This window comes from Myodes glareolus, chromosome 9 (genome assembly GCF_982192425.1).
Source record: "Myodes glareolus chromosome 9, mMyoGla1.1, whole genome shotgun sequence".
In the NCBI taxonomy this organism is placed as follows: domain Eukaryota; kingdom Metazoa; phylum Chordata; class Mammalia; order Rodentia; family Cricetidae; genus Myodes; species Myodes glareolus.
Window position 1 is genome coordinate 87,841,611 of NC_142034.1, and position 24,026 is coordinate 87,865,636.

General features: G+C 47.6%; 1 protein-coding gene across 4 annotated transcripts in view; it reads left to right on the plus strand.

Annotated features, from left to right (window-relative positions):
- The window catches only part of Tenm2 (teneurin transmembrane protein 2), a 1,241,175-nt gene that overhangs the window by 1,067,217 nt on the left and 149,932 nt on the right, over positions 1 to 24,026 (plus strand). For all 4 annotated transcript variants that reach the window (XM_085694277.2, XM_085694278.2, XM_085694281.2 and 1 more), the window contains 2 exons: positions 8,800 to 8,995; positions 16,361 to 16,462. In XM_085694277.2, the coding sequence (XP_085550403.1) occupies positions 8,800 to 8,995; positions 16,361 to 16,462 (298 nt within the window). The remainder of the gene's footprint in view (positions 1 to 8,799; positions 8,996 to 16,360; positions 16,463 to 24,026) is intronic.

Sequence of the window (24,026 nt, forward strand, 5' to 3'; positions counted from 1 at the left end):
TTAGATTTAACATTTTATTTAACTGGGTGGTCCAATTCGCTACCTCGTCCTTGAAACCTGATATCCTTTCTTCTACTTGCTCCAATCTACTGAGGCTTTCCTCTGAGCCTTTTGTTTGACTTTCTGAGTTTTCTATTTCGAGTTTTATTTCAGTTTGGCTTTTCTTCAGAGATTCTATCTCTTTATTAAATTCTGTTTTCATATTTTAAATTGTTTTCATTATTTCATTCAGCTGTTTGTGTTTTTCTGTCTTCATTCAGACATTTATTCTTATTCTCTTTGAGTTCTTTTAACATCTTTATAATTGCTATTTTGAAATCATTGTCTTGTGTATCAGCTAAGTTGTCTTACTCGGGAAATATTACAATGGGAGTGCTAATTTCTGGACAAGACATGTTGTCTTGGTTACTTATGCCGTTTGTATTATTGCAGTGGGACCTAGGCATCTATATATAGGTGACTGGTGGTGGTTATTGGTATGGCTATCTGGTCTGACCATGGTTGAGTGGGTGTTTGAGTCTTGACTGTTTCCCCAATATTTTAGCTTGTGGGCCAGCTGAATGGTGCTTGAAGTTCAGTCTTGTAGCAAATCTATGATGATATGTGAATGAGGTATCAGGAGCGGTCCCAGATCAACCAGACAGGTGCAGCTTCGGAGCAAACCTCCAGGCTTAGTAGGTTCTTGCAAGCAATCGTAGTAAGTCTGTGGCCAGTTTTTTGGGTTCTACAGGTAGTACTTTGGTAGCAGGTGCTAGGTCACAGCAGGAGTGGGCAGTATTCTGTACAGGTGAGCCAGAGGATGCCACGCTATCCTCAGGTAGCAATAGGTAGGGTAAATGCTATACTGGGGGTCCCTATCTGGGGTCAGGTACAGGATGCTACATGGTCCCAGGGTGGTGTGGTGGAGGGGTTTCCTTTATTCTTTAAATACACCCCGCACCTTGCGTATACTCACCCCCACTAGGCTACCACATATGTTCTGTCACTAGCTATAAGCTCCACCCTTCAGTAGCTCATATCCAAGAAGACAGAGATGAGATCTAAATTGGGGAATAACAAGATTTTTCGGAGTAATGAGCTTCTGCTGAGAATGGAAACAAAGAAACGTATTTTAGAGTGGGCGGTCAGAGGCATCCTTCCTGACGAGGCAATGTGCAGGCAAAGACAGGATTGACAAGCAACAGACAGCTGTGTGGGCAGGAGAAGGGCAGCCATGCAGAGGGAGCAGCTGGTGCAAATGCCATCAGGCTGGGGTGTATTGGGATATGCTACAGTGTGGCTAGGAGAGGAAAGGGAGCTGGACAGGGGCTGGCTCTCAGCGACGCTTAATCCAGGTGTGAGCAACACCCAGAAAAACACCGAGCTTCCCAGGCACGCTTTCTGTGTGTTCTGCCCAAGCCCAACTGAGTCCTCCCTCAGTGGCCTCTTGAAAGGACTCGCAAACCAGGCCAGCTACCAGCTAGGCTGGCATCGAGAGCTGGGTTCTTGGAAAACTTGTAGTAGCTGCCAAGGATTATCTTGATTCCTGAAAATCCATTTCAAGCCGTGCCCAGGCAGCCCTCCCTGCTCCAGGGGGCAAGCTCTTTCTCTAACCCCGCAGCGGCCACTGCTCCCGCCCAAGATAAAGAGCAAAGGTTTTTAGGCACATGAAATGATAACACACATCAACATTTGTCACTACGGCTGACAAAAGTGCCAACTAGAAATCAGGCCTGGCGGCACACACCTATAATCTTAGTACTTGGGAGGCGGAGACAGAGAATCATCGTCTCAGTTTCTTTCCTATTGCTGTAACAAGGCACCGTGACCAAGGCAACTTCTAAAAGAAAGCATTTAATGTGTGGGTTCGTACTCCCAGAGGGTTAGAGTCCATGACCAGCATGGCAGGGAGCAGGGCAGCAGCAGGCAGGCTTGGTGCTGGAGCAGTAGCAGAGAGTTTTCGTCTGATCCACCAGCAGGAGGCAGAGGGAGCTACCTGGGAATGGCATGGGGTTTTGAAACCTCCGAGCCCACCCCCAGTGACATACCTCCTCCAACGAGAACACACTTTCTAATCATTCCCAAACCGTTCTACCAACTGAGGACCAAGCATTCAGGAGTATAAGAATATGGGGTGTTGTGGGATATTTGTACACTGTGTTAATATGTATTGGTGTGACTGGTTTAATAAAGAGATGAAGGGCCAATAGTTAGTCAGGAGGTATAGGTGAGATTTTCAGGCAGAAGGAGGAAGTAGGAGGATCTCGACGTCAAGGCACAGAGGAGACGCCAACAAGATATGGAGGGGAGTCAGACATTCAGAATGAAAGAAAGGTAAAAAGACACATGGTAAGATGTAGATTAAGAGGAATGGGTTGATTTAAGTTGTCAGAGCTAGTTAGGAACAAGCCTAAGCTATGGGCCAAGCTTTCATAATTAATAGTAAGTCTCCGTGTCATTATTTGGAAGTCGACTGGCGGGACAGAAAAAGACTTGTTACTATGGAGCAATTCTCATTCAGATCACACAATCATAAATTTCAATCTGTCCCGTGATACACAATAAGATTTAAAAATAAATAAATAAACCTCAGACTAACAAATAGCAGGGCTAAAGAGATGACTCAGAGATTAAGAGTACTAACTGCTATTCCAGAGGACCTAAGTTCGGTTCCCAGCACCAATATAACACAGTTCAGAGCTTCTTGTAACTGCCACTTCTAGGGAGCCCTCTTCTGGACTCCATGGGCACATGCTCTCTCTCTCTCTCTCTCTCTGTCTCTCTCTCTCTCTCTCTCTCTCTCTCTCTCTCTCACACACACACACACACACACACACACAGAGAGAGAGAGAGAGAGAGAGAGAGAGAGAGAGAGAGAGAGAGAGAGATTTGCATATACACATAATTAAAAATAAGATAAATATTATTTTTAGAAAGCCAGGTATAGTGGCACATGCTTTTAGTGACAGCATCCGGAGACAGAGACAGGATGATCTTTGTGTGTTCAAGGCCAGCTTGGTCTACAGAGTGAGTTACAGGACAGCATAGTGAGACCCTGTTTCAGAAGAAAGCAAACCAAAACAAAAAGGCAAGTACTAAATCACAGTAAACTCATCTTACTTTTTGATGACAACTCTTTCGTCATTGCAAGAAGCTGTGTAGTAATGAATCACAAACTCCAACCTCCCAGGTGAACTTCACCTGATGCCTGAGGCTAAGAACCCCAGCTGGGTCCTCTCTGTATCCAAAGGGCTTGACTCTTACCTGATCTGGAAAAGCAGCCCCATTTCCTGTGTGGGAGCCAGGAAATGCCGTTTCACTGTGGCCCAGGGAATGTCCTCCTTCAACCTCTTGCCTTTGATTAAGTGACACAGTGCTCTAAGACATTCAGGCCCACTCAAGCAAGTCTTACCCCACCCCATGCCCATCCACGACTCAGTTGTGGTCCTCCCACCCATCTGTCTCCGTGCAGCCCCCTTGAAAAGCCAGAAGAAAAGGCTGTGCTGAGCCAAGATGCGGAATCAGCTGGGCCCACGTTGCCACAGGCCTGGCTGGCAGCAGAGACAGATGCACAAGACTCGAGTGACCCTCTGTGCCACTGAATGCAGCCAGGCTACATGGTGATGGGGACTTCAAGCAGCCCCAGCTCACACATGCTGCCCACCCCATAATCCCCCCACCGACTGCCTATGCTCAGTCAACTGAGAGAGACTCAGCCTCAGACGTAGGAAACCAAGGATGCTGCCGGGGAGCAGCAGAATAGCAGGCTAGCTCTGGGAAATGTCACCATTTATTGTTTTCCCCAGTCGCATCAACCCTCAGCAAACACGTTCCAAGTGACAGAAAAGTTATTTTCCAGTTTCCCAGGGTCCTGGACCCAGTAATAACATCTTGCTGAAGGGCAATGGGTCTGTCTTTAACCTTGCCCTCCTTAGCAGGTACATGTTCTGGAGGCTTCCAGCAGCAACCTGGGGTATTGTGTGCTCCCTGTGTGCGGATGGTCGAATGCTCGGTCGCTTTCCCTTCTGGAAAAGTAGCAGGCCCCCAGGTCTAGGCTCAGCCAGTGCAGGGTGTCTCTTCTTTCCACTGGCTCCTCTGGAAACCCACTAAGTTATCTTAATTACCATTCCTCCTCACTCTGTGCCAAGAATTGGGGAGATTTATAATTGGATCAGTCAAATATTTACTGTGGTTTATTTCTCTGCCACTGCAGCTTCTTGTAAAAGTTGTGTTTTCATGCCACTTCCGGGCATGAGTGGTGGCTCACAGGCCCGGCCCTCTCCTGCAAGTCAGCCAGGGTTGTTCCTCCAAGGTCAGAGGGGAAGGGGTGGGGAAGGAGGGGGAGAGGGAGGGGGAGAGAGAGGGAGAAGGAAGACGAAGGGAGGGAAGGAGGAGAGGAGAAAGAAAGCGCACACCTTGAAGAAGAGGGACGTTTTCTATTCCAGGTTATTGTACTGTTTCCCCTTCTTCCCCTGGTATAAAAGAGACAGAGGCCACTGTGTCTCTTTGTTATGTTATGTTATGTTATGTTATGTTATGTTATGTTATGTTATGGTTATATACTCCTAATGCCCTTCAGGGAGCTATGTGACCTGTTAGAATGTGTCGTGCCATGACCTTTATAGCCACCTAAGCAGAGCATGGTCCCTGAATGTGGCCATTTCCTGTTCCTGGAGCAGCCGGTCCTTGTCCTGAGCCTGTGTTATCAGTCCCCATGGAAAATGGAGCTCTAGCCAGGCTTCAGGAAATGCTGTCCTTATGGTACCAGCCTTCTGCCAGTTGCGCTGGCAGGTGACTGTCTGAAACCACATCCTAGAGAGCAGACGCACCCTGAACCAGCAGGTCTCCCTGCCTAGAAGCTCCTTGCTAGCTCCCGGACACTGCCCTGGACTGCAGTCTCCACACTTGGCTCCCCAGACCCGCGTTGTGTCTCTGGACCCTCCCTGGAGCAGCAATGAACAATGTTTGTGTTGTATCAGCCTATGAGTAGAGAAGCCGGATGTTTCACTGAGAGAGGACCAGGTGTGTCAACTGGAATGCTCCGCGGGCAAACTGGGAGAGGCACTCTACAGATACCAGAGGGCCAGTTTCACCAATGAATGGCTCTCCACACTCTCGTGGGTAACCTGTCTTCTTCTGCCTGATGAGTGAGGAGCACAAGGCTGGAATCTGCTGCCATCTTGGGGAGTACCCGGGAAAGGGAAAGAGAAATGGAGCAGAGAAATCCATGAAGCCTGCAGAAGGGGCAGGTCACCATCTCAGAGGCTGGTTGTCACCGGCCGTGATGGATAGATAGTTCTTGGAGGAGTTCCAGGATCTCTTCCAGGTGCTCACCGCCACATCCAGGCCACAGCTATAATGGCACTGCTGCCGTAGTTTGGTACCAGGCCCTGGCAGGCTCAGCAGAGGAGAGAGGGTATGTGAGAGATTCAGGGGGCACCTGGTGACAGCCTCGAAAGGATTGGGTGGCTTGTGCGGCATTGCCCAGCTAGCAGGAATGGAACTACGGAGCCAAAGTGATCTCTGCCACAGAGGCCGCCAAGTTGGAGTGTCAAAGAAGGAAGGGAGATGAGGCACAATCAGGGAGGAAGCTCATTCACATGGTTTATCGTGCTGAACGGGGAAGCACAGTGCTGAGCATCCCTCAAATCTTGATGGTGTCTACGAATTTTCAAACGACCAGCCCACAACCCCCAATCACACACACATTCTAACTGGTCATGCGGGGCTGGCTAAAGCTCTCCTCTCTTCTCCTCTCCCACTTAAAACAGCGCAGCAGAAGAGGGAAGCAGAAATCATCATTGGAGACAAAACAGTTGCTTCATCCCAATATTGTTTCTCTCCATATCATGCATTTACAAATTGGCTATTTTATTCATTTGATGTTTAACAAACATTGACCAATCAGTTTCTGCTCTAGGCAGATTTGGTAGGGGGGCGTGACGTCCAATAAAGATGGCTGAAGTTGCAAGCGCACAATTTGCACACGTATATCAGTTCAGTTCGTTCTTAGAGCTGTGTCTTGTTATGGAAACCATTGTCTTGCCTATTGCAAGGACAAGGAGACAGAGGTGCAGGCCCTTGATAGCTTCCACAAAATGCCAGCAAGCAAGAAAGGCCAGAGCTCGGAGCCTGACCCAAACCCTGAGACTGTCACTCTGGATACTCCAGCAGCCACTGAGTCCCTGTGCCTGCAGCTTGCATCCTTCTGTGTGGGCTAGCGACGGGCACAGGAACAATTGCGTCATTTAGGGAGTAAGAAAAGAGCTCAGAAAGTGATGACGTCCATAAAGGGATACAGAAGTGAGATGTGTGGACCACCGGCTCCCATCTCGCCCTCCCATTCACGCCTTGTTGGAGAACCCGCGGCTGGCAGATTTCCCCTAAATGAAAACTGCCCTCTAAACCTCCACAGAAGGCCTCTGAGGAGTCAGCCAAAATAAATGCCCTTCCTGTACTCTGAAAAATGCCTTCTTCCCCAGTCATTTGATTGGCTGGACAGCCAGACCCGCCACTAGTCCTGAGCCATTTCTGTGTCCCTCGGCTGGCCAGCCAGCTCTGCACCGGGTGACTGATGCCCAAATTAGTCGTGAGCAATGGCTCCGCACAAGTAATCACCTTCCCCAAACTTTGCCTCCTGAGGGTGATAACTCGGACCCCAGGTGAAGCCTATTCTTCTCCTCTCACGACCAAGGAAGGTACAGCCATTGCTCTAGCTCACAGCCGCCTGTAGACACCAGCGTTCATGGTCGGACATTTACGACGTTGCTAGGGAACAAATGCTTCGGTTACAAAGGTCTCTGGAAGCCGCATCTGTTTGTCATATCCCTCCAAACCATTTATTTCAGCCCATAAGGACGATGGTGGGCAGCGGAGTGTGGGGCAGAGGGAAGCTCCCCACAAACACTTATTTACTGAGATGTGAGCCGTTTCGTCTTCCCAGAAATGGCCGTCTCGCTCTCCCCACGTGAACGACTAGAGCCGTGTGTCGCCTCCCTTGGGGTCCTCCCGCTCTGCGCGTAGGTGGCCCTCAGTCACTAAGTACTTTTTAATTTCTTGTCTCCCTGGCACTGCCCTAAGCATTACCTTGTGTCATCCTGGTACTGTATTCCTGAACTTGAGGTGCCACCACCCCTGAGAATAAAAATAGACTCCGCGTCAAACAATAGCGAGTGTGGAGTCAGAATTCAAACGTGGGTTTGTCTAATGGCAGAGCCTTTGTGCTTAAGATTACTAAGGCTTTTGATTTGGAAAATGGGCAATTCTGATGAGGGAGATGTCAAGTTAGGCAATTCCTGGAGCTTCCGGCTATGAAGTCAGGAGGGGGTTATAGCTGATGTCTGCTATGTATGTGGGACTCTTTCCATGGAGGGGAAGGTAGACAGCGCTTTATCCTGCAGAGGTTTTTAATCTGCCGAAGTTCCTCGTTTGGGGTCTTCTCTGAGAGTCAGAGTGCAAGAAACTGTTCTGTGTGGTGACTGTGAGTTTGCGAGATTCATCCATTTCTTCTGGGGTTTATCGATTTTCTTGTCAACAGGAAGAAACATCGGTGTCCTCTTTGCCTTCCCTGCGTCTTCCCTGTCCAGCCCCTGGGCAACTCATGGCTTCTCTCCCTTAGAATGTCCCCCGAGTGCCTGCCCCTCACTTACTGTCCTCATCAAACTCTTTTCGCCTCATGCCTGACTGTCTGCAATCTCCACTTCCTGAACCAGTTTTCCTACTTACTTTTCATTCCCTATAGACCAGTTCATATCCCACCTCCAAAAACTAATTCCTCCAAATGGTCTCTTATCACATCCGTCACTGCCCAAGAGTTTTCAGTGGCTCCCTCTCCCCCGCCGTGAGATTTCACCTGGTACTTAGAACATGTCTGTCTTGGCTAACGCTGGAGCCTTCGTTCCCTCATCCCCGGAAACCTTAGCTGTTGGATTGATGCTGAGCTCATCTCTAGCAACTTCCAACCTGGTTTCCACAGAAACGGGCTTCAACATTTAAATGTTGGTTTCTTTCAGACCAGGCACTACCAAGGCAGAAGTGTCGTAGCTGAACAGAACTTACTTTGTCCCGATTTTTGCTTTGCCACTTAGGAAGTATGTGACTTTAAACGAAATGCTTGGATTTTCTGAACTCTAATCCCCTAACCCTGTAAAATATGGACACAGCCTGGAGCACAGCCCTGCATGTAAACTCTAGCATGGGAACGGCCCTGCATCCAATACCCAACAAAACAGAGAGAAAGAGTAAGGAGGAAATTCTCGCAATTAAAGTATTGTATTTTTTTATTCCAGAATTACCGATGTGTGCTTGTGACCAATAGAAATAGGATTAATAATAATACAGAGTACAAATATCGCGCAGTGGAAGAACACTTGTCTAGCATTTATGTGAACTTAAGTTTCGTTCCCGGCACTACAAAATAGAAATAAAAATTAAGACTGGAGTTTTGGCAAGCACCTATAAATCGAGCTACATGAGAGGCTGATGCAAAAGGATCACAAGTTCAAAGACAACCTAAGAAAGCTATCCAGATTCCATCTCAAAATTAAAATAGAACAAGGGTGGGATTACAGCTCAGTAGCAGAGACCTTGTCTAGCATCCGCAAGGCCCTGGGTCCAAACCCCAGTACCATGTAAAATAAATTAATAATTAGCATTACAGACATGATAAGTTGCAGCTGACACTGTTTCACGCCTTATATGGCTAATTTTACTTTATAAAAGCGTAGTTAAATTTTACTTTTCTATTAGCTGATGGGCAGTGCTGACTAAGGGTACAGGCTGAAAACTGGCCTCACACCTTGTCCTCTCTCTGCTCCCCAGTATGACTTCATGGAACGCTTGGATGGAAAGGAGAAGTGGAGTGTGGTGGAGTCGCCCAGGGAACGCCGTAGCATCCAGACCCTGGTGCAGAACGAGGCCGTGTTTGTGCAGTACTTGGATGTGGGCCTGTGGCACCTAGCCTTCTACAATGATGGCAAGGACAAGGAAATGGTTTCCTTCAACACAGTCGTCTTAGGTAGGTCTGGGGCCCCTGAGGGGAAGCTCTGTAAAGGGTGGGAGGGAGATGATGGGGGCTTTCTGGGAGATGCAGCAGCCCTGACATTGTCCACAGTATGTGATGCCAGACTGCGCAGTCTCTGCGCTTGGCTCTGCCTGCACATGAATTCCATGGGAACCAGCAGGAGTCGCAACCAGGCCTGAGGATGGCTGAATCAGACAGCTGGGGCCAAGTACCATGAGGCCGACCCGAGGGTATTAATTGGTTTTCTATTGCTGGGACAAACGCTGTGACGAAGGCAGCTTGCAGGAAGAAGGGTCGATTTGGAGCTTGTGGTTCCAAAATGGTAACAGTCCTTCACTGTCGCAGCAGGGATGTGTGGCCGCAGGCAAGCGTGGCAACTGGGGTTGTAAGCCAAGACTGAAGGCTTGCATCTCCAATAGCAAACAGGAAGTAGGGTGTACGCCAAAGGGTGCACGTTTTGGAAAACCTCAGAGCCCACCCCCAGTGACGTACTTCCTTCGCAAGACCACACCTCCTCAGCCTCCCCAGATAGCCACCAACTAGGGACCAAGTATTCAGATGTCCGGACTGTGGGAACGTTTCATTCAAATCACCACCTTGAGCACATAGCTGGGCTTGAAAATGCCTCCCTTCCCTACTCATAAAACAGAGGCAATGCTGGTATCACCTCCCTTGCTCCTCCTGGGAATAAAGAATGCTTTTCTATTTCTAGGTCTGTAGCAGAGCCAAGAAACACTGGCCCTTCATATCAGCTTTAACCTCTTAAAAATTGAGAACAAGTCAAAAATCAAAGGCTGTTTTTTTTTTAAATTAAAAAAGACAGCAGGGAAAAAGATACAGGTGTTTTTAAAAGTCATATATTTGTTCCCAAACAGGAAGGCCTCAAAATGCTTTAATTCAATGCCTATCACTCGGGACATGTTTTAGGCCTGCTTTTCACTAGGCATGAAGACAAAAGCTGAGGTTTAATCCAAAATTGCCTCTGCCGTGTGCACATTAACCCCACAAAGGGTGATTTCTTGTAAAGAATCGCATTTTTTCTAGAAAACTCTCGAACTTTAACATTGGAAGGAACTGCAGTGACCATCATTGAGGTTATGAGTTTTCATCGTCTGCTGATAACTGATCCATACAGACGCTCCGTGAGTCAGCAGGCGACTATGCTGTTGCACTGAAGACTAAATTGAGTTCTATGACGCTAACAGGGGCCTCAGGACTCCAAGACGTGGGAATGCCCTTCCCTCCTGAGCCCTGGCCATCATCGTCCTACAGAGCGTGTCACCCCAGCTGCCATTCACTGCGGAGTAAAGATTCACGACAGGGGTCTGGAGTTAGGGCATTCGTGAAAAAAGGACCTCAGAGAGCAGGACTAAGTTCCAGATTTTCTTTCCCACATTGTAGCCGGGTGAGTCACCTTGGCCTCAACCTCCTGACTAGGAAGATGAGATGACCCTATCCCAAAGGCTAATGTGAGGATCGCCGTGAATGAACTATATCTGGCCTGCATCCAGCCTTCACGAATTGGAGCCTGGGACATTAGGAAAACACCTTTGAAACATTGTTATTCTACTTACTACACTGTAGAACTTCTCTTTGGGCCCCACATGTCTTTCTCAAGGAATCTGCTGTTCTTGAAACATCTATGTAATCCATCCTGAATGTCAGACTACAGTTCTTTCTCAGTAACCGCATTAGAATTGTATAAAATCACATATTTTGGGTAGTGACCCTAGGTCTAAGGTTGATCCTTATTCTTTTTCTAAGGAAAAATGGGCCCTCCCAAGGCTAGCCAAATGTTCAAGAGTAGAAGTTGGCACACTGGAGCCCAGGGGCCGAATCTGGCCCACTGCCTGTTTTTATAAATAAAGTTTTATTGGCACACGGCCACATTCATCTGTTTGCATGTTGTGTGTGGCAGCTTTCCCACTGTTACAGCAGAGCTGAGTGTTGCAACAGGGACCATATGGCCCACAGAGCCTAAATAGTTACTATCTGTCCCTTCACGGGGAAAGTTTGCCAACCTATGCTCCAAAGCCATGTCATAACTTAGTCTACTGGAAGTCATAGAGGAAGCTCCCAACAGATGGGAAATCTCTAGGGTGAAGTTAGGTCCCAACAGGGGAGTAAAGTAGAACAGCGGAGACAAAAGCAAGGAATGAGAAACAGAACCGGACTAGAATGAGAAGAACATGATGAGCAATGATTTCCTTTTCGTCTCCTGGTATTTAAATTCTGAAAGTATGTGACAGAGCACGCTTGATGGCCTGCTTGGTGGGGAGGCATGGAAAGCCGGGCACCACAGCAGTGGCACAGGGTGCTGGACCACGTGTTCACCCTCGCCATGTGCCATTGGCGTTCTTCAGCTCACCCAACCCACAGAGTAGCCATCGTGGTGGGGGAAGCCCCTGCCCCTCTGTCATTTGAAAATGGAGGATGCCAAGGCTGAGAATGGAAAAGGACTCACCCAAGGCCACAAAACCAGTGACTTGAAGTCAGAGCACAGACTTTGCACAGCTGTGCTCTTAATCGTGAATTTTTTGGGGATCTAGTCAAACGCACCCGCTTTCGGCGGTTACCTTGCAATGGTGTCTTGCCCCATTTCTTCACCCTGTATGGACACAGAAAGGTAGTGTGGAGACTACTCCCACCCCCAGTCATTACCCTCCCTGCCTGTCAAAGCTGGAAATAGCAATTCTCCCCCAGAGGGCTCCTCTCAGCTATGCTATAGCTCAGAGACAGTCAAAGATAATCAGCCTAATAGTTGGGCAGACATCTTGATAGAGCAATGATAGCAATTGGCCTGAAATGTGGGGAAAGAACAGTATTTTCTTTGGTTCGGAAGTTCTTTCCCACACACCTATCATCAGGGCCTTCTCCATCCAGAGCAGCCAGGAGCAGGAAAACCCCCACTATGATGGGAATCAGAGAGAAAGTGTTAGATGGGTGTGGGGCGATCTCACTGTATACACCCATGACTCAGGACTCTGCCGTCCTCTCCGGAGAAGCCGCCTGCCTTGCAGAAAAGAACATCCTCCTGGAAACCACAGAAGCATATTCTAGAAGTACAGTGTGAGCCTCTACTGTATATAACCCCAGCTCTTGGAGCCAGGAAGAGCTCGGTGGTGGAGTACTCGCCTGCCTGTGCAAGGCCCTGGTTTCAAATCTCTGCACTGCCACAAACAACAATAATAATAGAAAAAAAAAACAAAAAAACTTTGAATTCCTAAGCATGCCTTCATCTCCATTGTTTCTTCCACACAAAAACTTAAACCATGGTAATTCAAAGAGAACAGTCTTAGCTGGGCGTTAGTGGCACATGCCTTTAATCCCAGCACTCGGGAAGCAGAGACAGGTGGATCTTTGTGAGTTCAAGGCCAGCCTGGTCTACAGAGCTAGTTCCAGGACAGGCTCCAAAGCTACAGAGAAACCCTGTCTCGAAAAACCAAAGAGAGAGCGAGCGAGCGAGCGAGCGAGAGAGAGAGAGAGAGAGAATAGTCTTATAATTGGAAAAGGGACTGAAAAAGGCAATACGTTTATAGCTTAACCATCTCTGTGTGGGTCCACTCCCCAGAAAAAAAAATATAAAAATGCTTCAAACGTAAGACCACAGGAAAAGTAAATGTTCAGTAAACTCCATTATAGTTTTTGTTCACTCCAGATTCTCTCCCCTCTTAATCATGTACACACGCACACATTGACACACTTCTGTGACTTTTTACCATGGTGTACCAGTGTATACACTGGTACCCACAGCATACCAGGCCCTGAGGACCTCGGACATTGGTGGCATCTGGCTTCATCCTGGGAGAGGGGAAGAGACATACTTAAAAAAGAAAAAAGTAAGATAGACCATCATAAGCCAGTGAGAGAGGTGACAGGAAAAAAAAAAAGGAGACCAAAAGCCCGCATTGAGGAAAGGGAAGGAAGAAGTCACCCAGAAGTCAAATAACATCTAAGTTGAGGCCTAAGGATAAATGTCCCCAGCTGGGGCCTTGCAGACAAGTAGGGAGCATGCAGAGAGAACCATGGTGACAAGGAGCTTCCCAGACCCTTGCTGCTTTAGGTCTGAAAATACCAAGTGGGGAACTAGGGGCACGAGTCCCACAGCGACTCAGTTCTACGCAAACACCCAGGTTGTCATGGTCACTGAGAAGCAGTCACTACCTCATGGTAGGAACAACTTCCAACACCGCAAGCTCTACCATGCCTGTCCTCTGCTTAGATCGCACACGTGTTTCCAGGAGCCCCAGAATAAGATCCGACTTGTCTGGTGAACTGCGGGGCTCTAGATAATCTCCACCCACCCATTGCCCAGATCTCTCTCTCCAAATCATGCCGCTCTGCTCTCGGCCCACCATCTCCAGTCACTCTAGATTCAATTCACATTAGAGCCTCTGCCTAAGCTGCAGCCCCACCTACCTGGATTTCTCACCCACCGGTTCTCGTCAGCTCCTGACAGTTCATCCTTCCTCGGTACCAGGTGAAAGAGGGAGGCCAACCCTACCCACCCCCTCTAAGGGGCTTCCCTCTCTTACCCCTGAGTAGCTTGCTTTAATTTTTGTTCATTTCTTCGTTGGGGGTGGGGTTTCTTGTATTCTCTGTGACTGTAGAAAGTGAGGGGAGAGCCTGTATCATTTCACGAGCCCCTGCAGTTCCTGGTGTATAATGGGTGCTCAGTTAATACACCGCACTTTATGTTGAAACTAGGATGGGTCTGAGATCTTACCCTAAGTACAAACTAACACTTTAGCCTGCCACTGCTGTTTGGACTGGGGAGATGTCTCGGCCAGTAAAGCACTTGATAGGCAAGCATGAGACTATGAGCCCAACCCTAACAGCCACTTAGAACTCCAAGTACGACAGTGCGTGCCTGTAGTCTCAGTGCTGAGGAAACGGAGTCAGGCGGAACCCTGTGTATTGCTGGCTAGCCAGGCTAGCAAAATCAGAAAGCTCACAATTCAGTGAGGGAAACATAGGAGGTGGAAAGCAATAGGGAAAGACACTGAACACAGCCATGCAGCCGCCACATGCACACGCATGCTCAGGATGTACTACACACATGTACACAGGACTCCAGGGTCACAGACAATGGATTTCAAGCCCTGATGTCCATGGGGTTTCGAGGAGTGGACCTGGTGATCCTACACGTACAGGGTTGCCTCACAGGAGAGAAGCTGTGAACTTACTAAGGCTGGGTCCAGCATGGGTCATAAACATGCTTATCTTTCAGTCCAGAGAGGGGCATTCGCTATTAAACCTGGTAATCCTGCGCTTTAATCTTCAGAGATATTTCCTTTGTCTGCCCAGACCATACATAGATGGCATTGGATAGATGCTTTGGAATATTCCAGAGTAGCCCAACAGTGTAGGTTTTGACTCCCAAGACATATAGAAACAGGAGTAGGCCCAGGCACACCAGTCCTCCAAACTTGCATGAGATTACTAACTTCAGTTATCTATGGAAGCACCCAGTGCCCTTTGAATAAAAGATGAGGTCGCAAAACCCACAGGTACTGTGCATGCTTCTCAGCCCCTTAAAGAACTCACCCAAGGGAGCTGTAGCTGGACAGTGAAATTCTAGACATCAAGAAAACTAATTGGGTGGACTTTATAGTCTTTTATGTATTGGGGGGAAAGAGGAAGAAGAAGAAGAAGAAGAAAAAGAAAGCAAACCCACTTGCTGAGTTTTCTCAGAAACCAAGAACAGCTTGATTCCAGATAATAGAAGTGATTGTTAGAGAAAGATGGCTGGAACACACCGTGTGAGCACTCAGAGCAGTGCAGGGAAGGAGTGTGTGGAGAGCACATCCTGAAACCGCTCACGTGACTCCTTCATGGCACCTTCCTTTCCTCAGGTTGGGTCACGTCATGTGTTGTTGGGCTTACTGGCTCATATTTTTCTTTTCATCATCTTAGTCGTTTGGAATCTGAAAGCTTGGATGTGTCTTGTTTGAATTTAGAACAAAAACGATCATTTTGAAAGAACATGCCCATCTGAAACGACATGAAAAAGTTCCAAACTAATCCCCTGAAAGATTACATGAGATTAAGGATAAGGCGAACCAGAAATAAGATTATAGTGAAGGGTAGAACAAACAGACTAAACAGCGTTTACAAAATAGTTTCTGTGAACATAAAAACTAGGTTTAAATGACTGTTATTGAGGTGGAGGACTGGAGAGATGCCTCAGAGGTCAAGAGCCCTGGTTGTTCTTCTAGAGGACCCAGGTTCAATTCCCAGCACCTACATGGCAGCTCCCAAACATCTGCGACTCGGGTCTCAGGGGATCTGACACCTTCTTCTGGACCCCAAAAGCACCTCACACACGTGGTACACAAACACACATGCAGGCAAAACACCCATACACCTAAAAGGTTTTGTTTTTTTTTTTTAAAAAAGACTGTATAGAACCCAGTACCTGCTTCTTGCAGAACCCTGAAACATGCATAGGGGAATATAAGACTTAAGTATAGCCATGCATCAGTTAAGATAGGGATACACAGAGCTGATTCCTTTCACCCTGGCACACACGTCGTGAAGCACTCACACAGCCTGAGAAGACTGCAGGGGCGCTGGCCCACACTGCCACGTGTGCTGTCCAGTACCAGTCACACCTTGCCTGCAGCTCCTGACTCTGCTTGTCTTTTTCTTATAACTTCCCAAGGGAGAGAACATTTTTGCTTTCCAAGTCTGAGATCAGGAACACCTGCCTGACGCTCCGTACCTGAGGATAGAATCCTGGATCCCTTATTTCAAGCCACCGCTTAAATTGGTGGAGCAACTTCAAGGTGAAGGCATGGCAGACAGGTTTTTAGTGCCTAAAAACCTTGTCGATATCCAGGCACGGAAACTTCAGTAGTATTTAAATACGAATAGACAGTTTCTTCTAAAAAACAAATAAAAGCAACAACAAAGGGGGGCCTGGAAAGATGGCTCGGTTGTTAAGAGCACTTCTTGCTCCTGCATAGGACCTAGGTGCATAGGAGTTCCTGCACCCACAAGGTCGCTCACAACTGCCTGTAACTCCAGTTCCAGAGACTCTAACACCCTCTGCCGGCCTTTGTGGGTACTACATGTGTACAGAGCACCGACGTACAAGTAGACCAAACACTGGTACACAAAAAAAAATATAAATAAATCTTAATAAAATAAAAAGAATAAAAACGCCTTGCGGTCCAGCGTGGGTTAGCACGGGCACAGTGCTGGGTATCTCCACGCTTTGCTCGTGTTGCCCTTGATGCGGCCTTCCCTGTTCCCCTGCTTCGCTCACCCTTGGTCCTCACCACCCCCTTTTGGGTCATTACAAATGGCAGGTTATTAAACCACCACGAAGGTCATCGCTCCATCTCTCTCTTTCAGATTCGGTGCAGGACTGTCCACGTAACTGCCACGGGAATGGCGAATGCGTGTCCGGATTGTGTCACTGCTTCCCAGGGTTCCTAGGCGCGGACTGTGCTAAAGGTACGTGTCACCACGCCCCGGCAGTGGGGTGGGAGAAGGAGCTCCCTGGTCGCCTTCCCATTAAGTCCTCTGCGCGTGAACTTTGCAAACCCACGCATGCTCCAAGGTTCCCTCTTTGGCAAGGAGCCTGTTTTGATATATGATCAGCGGCTAGTGTGCCTATAGGAGTAAGGCAGCCAGCCTTGGCACTGAGGTGTGCTGAGAAGAAAGATTTGCTAAAAATGAGATGGTCGGATTTCCTGTAAAAGCAGAAGTGAATTACCATCACTCCTTTCTTATAATCATTAGCTTCTATGTAATGGGAGATTAAGCATCTCAGGGTTAGTGAATTTCATTCATTCTGGCCAGCTATACTCCTAATCTAGGAAGTGCTATTTATCTTTGTGGAATTGGTTTTAAATTGTATTATTAATTTATCTAGACTGCTTTGCAAAGAATGGCTGGGGCCTTGAGATTCTTGGGGGAAAGGTAATTTAAGAAAGAAAATGACTCTCTAAAGAACAAGGAATTTAGAGGCTGTACACCTGGCTTGGAAGAGACCTTCAATGTGACCTTGAATTGGCTCTCAGGGTTAAGTGTAGTTGGGGCACAAGCACACACACACACACACGTGTATCCAGAACACCACAAACACATTCACAAGTATTGCACTATCCTTTTCTGTTTCATTTCTAAAATACACGATACTGCGTGTAACACAGAGTGCCCACCCGCAAATAGGGAAGTGTGGAAAACAGCAAGGGGACATTACGAGACCTCGTTCAGCTTGAGCTTTCCAGCCTCGACTTTGTCCATACACATCTCTGCCTCTTGGTGACCTTGTGCGAGTCAGTCAGCATTTCTGAACTTCGATTTCCTGATCTAGAAAAGGAAGCATGACCTCTGAAGTCCAGTGCGGGTGGTGTCCATACACACAAAGCAGAGGACCAGCAAGTGCACAGTAGTGAGAACTAGCGCGGTACTAAGTACTACTCGGAATTTTGTGTCTCAGTAGAGCCCATTGTAAGGTGCCAAAGGGGTTGGTTTTGTGGCTTATTTATATTTTAATTTCTTTATATAATCAGGTCATCTTTATTTTCATCACCTTTATCTGCATTTCACTAAAGATTTCTGCCTTGATATTTAAAGATCACTAAAACTGCTACCACATAAACAATATCATTGCTTTGTGCCATCCTCAAAGCTCTTGCTCTGGAAAATAACATCTAGAGACTCTCCGTAACTTAAAGATTTGAGATTTGCATCCCGATGAGTACTCAGTGTTAAGCGAAGGAGACTTTTATATCCCAGAATTCCTGGCATTGGTGACTATGTATGTGGCATCCCTTCCTAAGACATCTTGTCTGTCCCATAACATACAGGTATGGTCAACTTATCAGATGTGGAAAGACAGGAAAAATGAAATCCGTGAACAGTTTCCTTAGCTATGTTCAGCAGAGCACACTCGCGTCCCAGGACACAGGGTCATACCCACAAGGAGAACGACAGACCATCAGCTCCTTCCAGTGCTGACTCCAAGGGGTCCAGGGGGGTGGAGGTTGACCCTGCATTGCCATGTCGAGTGCTTTTCCTAGGGACGGCTTAAAGGAAGGCAAGCCTCAATATCGTCTGAATGGCTTTTCTTGTGTAATCTAATTTTCCTGAGAGTGAAGGCATTAATGAAAGGAAGGACTGAGTCGCCCTTTTATATGTGGCTGCAAATGGGCTGAACACTCAGCCGCGCGGGGCTGTGAGCTGTAAATGTGTATTAACACTGACACACATCGATGTATTATTAATCCTAAAAACCATGTGTGCTCGGACTGCACATCCAGTCACTGGCCTTTCAGACCCAAGTAGCTGGCCATTTAAGAACTCTCCACTCGGAATCCATTTGCAGACGTGTGTCCATTCTGCATTATGGATCCGTAATGGGGTGTACATTTAGCTGCTTAAAAGGACTCTCGGTGTGTGTTTTGCATCCGCCTCCTGTGCTGCGGCTGGGCGCACCCTCCAAGCGTGCATTAGCCATAGAATATAATTGATCCTTGTGAAACAAATATTGAGTGCCTGGTAAGAGGAGTTATTCCTTCCTACTCAATCGCCGCTCCTAAAATCAAGCTCTGAACTTGTATGCATATTTTAATTTAACTGTTGATACGTATGATGGGTAAAATCGAGGCACTTAAAGAATAAAATTGCTTTCCACTGTATCTCTCATTTATTGTAGGCAAAGTTGGTTTAAGAGTATTGGAAGCAACTGCCTGCCTCTCTGCCCTAACAGTGCTTCCTCCTTCCTGCTGTTGCAGTGGCCACAGGTCAAGTTGCTTTGTTATGAACCATGTATGCTTCCTTCCAGTTCCAAGCCCTTACTTCCCAAACTTTGACCTTCCCAAACTTGGCCATCAGTACTTTTACTAACTTATTTTTAAATCAATTCATTTCATTTAAATTAATTCATTGCACATATGCAGATATAGTTCTTTTAAAAAGGACAACGCCATAGCAAAAATTGAAAAAAAAAAAGACTAGAATCAGTTGCCATGAATATAAAATGTGAATGCCCCTTTAAAAGTAACCAAAGAGTTGCCAGGTGGTGGTGACACACGCCTTTAATCCCAGCACTGGGAGACAGAGGCATATCTCTGAGTTCAAGGCCAGCCTGGTCTACAGAGTGAGTTCCTGGACAGATAGGGCTATTATACAGAGAAAACCTGTTTCAAAAAAATTAAATAAATAGATAAATAAATAATAACCAGAAATTTGTCTTCTTTGCCACATTCGTCTTTTTCAAATATTTAAGCCAAGTCATCTTCTAACCTTTTATAACTCACCAAGTATCCAGTAGTAGTAAGAGTAAGCTGGGAGGTGGCGATGCATATATTTAATCCCAGTACTCAGGAGGCAGGGGCAGGTTGATCTCTGTGAGTTCGAGGCCAGCCTGGTTTACAGAGCGAGTTCCAGGACAAGCTTCAGAGCTACACAGAGAAACCCTGTCTTGGAAAACCGAAGGGGGGTGGGGAATCCAGTAGTGAGGACTGGGGCCGTAGCGTAGAGCGATGGTCTCAAATGCATTAATGCAACGCATGAGGTCCTGCGTTTGATCCCCAGCACTGCCAAACAAAAACAAAACAAAAGCCAAACACCCAGCCATAGACCCCGAATATCCATCCAAACCTTGGCTTCTTAGGGAAACCCAAGTTTAAGCACCTCGTCCCATGGGCGCTGGCTTCCGAGAATCAGAGAAAGCTCTGAGTGCTCCTGTAAGACAAGGGATTCGCAAACAGGCTCCAGCTGCCTGGACAGCTTCCAGAAGGGGAACTCTAACCCCAGGTCTGGGACTGACCTGATGCCGAAGCCTGCACGTCCACTACTCTCAAATGCTAAGTATGTGCTGGGCACTGTGCAAGTCATTGAATACATACTGTCTCATCTGTCCACAGAGCGGCAATGTGACATGGGTCAGAGTTCTACCAATCTTCCCCACACCGATTTTTTTTTTAAAGCTTTCTGCATTAACGATGGTAAAGAAGGCTCAGTGGGTAAAGGTATTCATCAACAACACTCACAGCCTGAGTTCGGTTCCAGGGACCAGCGCGGTAGAATGAGAGCTGAGACCTGAAAGTTATCTTTAGACCTACATTCATGTGCATACGCACACACGCGCACACACACATGCATATGCACACATACACATATATACATACACACACATACACACACACAAACAGAAAATATAACTTAAAATTTTTCAAGTAACTTAAAATATAAAGACAAGTTACCAAAATAGGAGAATTTCTAAACACAGTCGTTCCTGCCCCCCCCCAAACCTCTTTAAGGTCAGCATTTTAAATTTAAACTTCAAAGCCAGAAACTTAACACCCATGCAGTAATTTGAACTGACTTATAGACTTTTCTTTCCACTTTTGCCTTTCACACCTGGTTCAGGATCCCACGCTTTGTTTCATTATCATGACCCCTTGGTCCATCTGATCCATCCAACCCATGATAGTTCTTTAACTCTTGTATTTCATTTCATGGCCTTGGCCCTTCTGAACGGCATTGCTTAGGCAAATTGTATACATCTCCTCTCAGTCTGGGCTTATCTGCTACATTTTATGACTAGATTGAAGTTACGCGTTTTAGATACTATTTACCCTTCAGTGAATTACATAAGTCACGAATGAAGCTCCTATGCAAACATGAAGGAATGATGTTAAGTATGGTTGTATGAGTGTGCACATGCTTTTCTTTCTCTCGACATTTTGCATGGGCAAACCATCTTAAAGGCCCAACTCCATTGGTATTGCTCGGTCTGTCAGTGGCCAGGAGATGTCCCATTCACAAACCACTTTTGAGACCAAGAAACTGGTGTTAGCAAGGAGTAACTTGAGGCTGACAGGGGAAGGTCACCAGACTAGCAAGAGCAGTTGGCTCTCAGCCTCCTGCTGCCCACAGCAGCCTGACCCATCTCCTGGCTGGAGCCCACCACCACCTCCCTTCTTTCTGGATTAAACCACTGCAGGAGACACAAGTACAAGGTCTCCCCCCCAACCAGGAATGCACAGCACCTTTGTTCTTGCTCTGACAGCTGTACCCCCAAATGCCTTAGTTTCTGCCAGTCTGCTAGCATAGGCAGCCAGCAAACTCGGGCCCTCCTGCCAGGGAGAGAATGTGCCACGTTAGCAGGCGAAATTCCCATCGCATGTAAGCGACCTGGTGTGTGTCCAAGCGACAGAAATACAGATTTACTCTCTTGACCTCACACTGTGCACCCCATGCCCTGCAATGTGCGGTGCAGGCAGTTGCTCCTTGCTTCTTGGGCCTGCCAGTCTCCCTCAGGCCTCTGAAGTCATCCTTCCACAGAGCCTGGGGACCATCAGCACACATTAGCAAAGCACTCATTCTGCACCCCCTGCTGTCCTGGGGCTTCCAGGAGCACAGAGGTCAAAACGGACCTGACCCTCAGTAGGAACACGGGCTGCTTCTAGTGTGGCACTCCTAGTCACTTGAGGGAACTTAACCATGCAAATGCCTATGACACGCGGGCTAGGAGGAGCCTGCTGCAGGAAGAGCCAGAAACACAAGGTGTGCCGAGCAGCTCTGGGCCCTGCCTTCTGAAGTACATAGGAAATAAGCGGCTCGTTTTCCCACATTGCTATGGGAAACAGCGAATGCCCAGATGTTACTGAGGAGGAGATCAGGGAGTTTATGAGGCACAGAAGTGGTGTGTTGTAAGCAGCAGTGGGCAGGGGAGGGGCTCTCAGGATCCTTCAACCGTCTTGGAAATCACACCGAAGGAGGAAGATGAATATAAAAGATTTATCGTTAACAGCAGGCCCTAAAGATGGAGACATGGCTGACCACACCACACAGAGGCTGCGTGGGAGGTGGCCCCTAGAGTGAGACAGATCAAACAGGTGGGAAGCAGAACTTGAACCCGTGGTCAAAGGCACTTACTGGGGTTCAGGGTAGATTTGCCATAGCCGGTGTGAGGGAATTTCACTGATGTGCGAATGTCACCAGGCCCCGCCGACAGAGACCAGCTTGAACACACAGGGGCACTTGGTAGCCTGGGCTAGGTTCCCATAGCCTGTTTGTGGGAGTGTTGTGCCTTCAAGAAGAATTAAAATTTCTCAAGTTGATTCTTTTTCCCCCCCTTGTTGTTTTGTAAGATGAAGCCTCACATAGTTCAAGAGGACCTTGAACTCCCTCTTTAGTTGAGGCTATTCCCGAATTTCTAATCCCCTTGCCTCCACCCCAAGTTGCTGAGATTACAGGCATACACCACCATACCTGGTTTTAAAAGAAAAATGAAAAATATGCAGTATAGTGGTATTTATGAAAGTAATCAGTAAAAAGAGAAAGAGAAAAGCTCAAAGAAGCTGCAGCAACGGAGCTGTGGTGAAGAATCACGTCCACTGTGATGTAGAAGGAATCTGCTCAGATGCCGTCTACTTCCCAACCGTTTGTAGCTTTCTCCCCCAGCTGATCCTCTAGCCCAGGTATCACCCCACTTCTCACCTGAGGTGTAGGTCACCCCCCTAGCCTTCCTGTCATCGCTCTTCCTCTTGCGGATCTCCCTCAGTGTGCCAAACCTGTTTGCTGGGGGCTGGAGGCTCTGGGTTATTATTCTTTTCCTTCTTATTTACTTTTATTTCAAGGCCTTGCGTTGGCTTCACTTTTCCTAGACTGGCGTGCAGACAAAGTCCCCCTGCTTTTCGGAAGTGAGCTGAGACTCAAGCTCCCAGCTTAAACTCGGGAGCCTCTGAGGACTTATTCGGGCTGAACTGGAGGCTCCGAACGCAGTAGAGCCGTAACAGCCAGGTGCCACAGCTGTTGGGTAACTCGACTTTTGTAACTATTAGAAACGACAACTCCTGCTGCCAAACAGCTGTCAACCGAGCCCCAGAAATACCACAAACTTGGGAACATAAAGTGTGTGGTTTTTTTCCTCTAGGGGTGAGGCTCAGCTCCTATCTAGTTCTGTGCAGCCTTGAGAGGAGGGAGTAAGGACCTTGCTACTCCTCTCTGAACAGGCAAATGTCGCCCCGCCACCCCGTCCCTCTTGGCCACACTCTATCCCTTGCATCAAACTGCCTCCACGATCATCATCATCACTGACATTGTTGCGTTCTTATTGTGGGCAAACCAACTCTGAGAAGCTGCACAATTGTCACACCACCAGTGATGCTCTATAAGTGATGGTCACCTCAGAGATGAAGAAAGCGAGGCGCCCAACAGGTTGAGTAACTTGCTATCATTGCCCAGATTGGAAGTAGAACTGCTGAGAATCCCACCAACCGCTGGGCCTAAACCCCTCACAGCAGACCAGCCATGAGACGGGCTTCAGAGAGATAAGGGGTAGCGAAACAGGGTTTTGCACAGTGTGTGCTCTTAGTCTGTATTAGGGTTCTGCTCTTAAATCTGGGGGTGTAAGGAAAAGAAGCACATGGTTAAGGGTTTATTAAAAAGAAATGGCAGAGCCACAGCTTGACACCAAGGCCACTTGAGGCCAACCCTGGTGCTCCAGCCGTGTTTGCTGAGCAGCCAGGTGGGTTTCTTCACCACTGTTTCGCCCTTTGCCAGCTCTTCCATTCCACGCTGTCCTCGGGTTCCCTTCCCTGTGTAGTGGCCACCAGCCTCTCCACATGGCTTTTCTCCTCCTCAGCATCTCTGGAGTGCTCTCAAACCTCTTCCCCGCTGTAGTTGCTCTCCTTGAATACCCTCAATGGCTCCCAGTGACCTGCTCAATCGTGTACAGTTACCAGGGAGATTACCATGAATGCCAGTTCCTGGATCCCTCCCCAGTGGCAGGCAGTTGAATCATGGGATTAGATGTGGCTTCGGATATGCCTCTTACCAAGGCTTCTAGGGCCCTGCAGGTGCTTAGGGTCCACATTGTGGAGGCCCAAAAGTGTAAGCCTGTTTCCACCTTGTCTAAAGGGCAGAGAGTTTGAGCTTGTTCAAAGTTGTTGACCAACGTGACTACACATCTTGACCTGGGGTGTGGTTACTTAGTTCTCTGGACATTAAAATGGCCCATCCAGGTAGTCCACTCCACCCTGACCAATGGGCAGGAAAT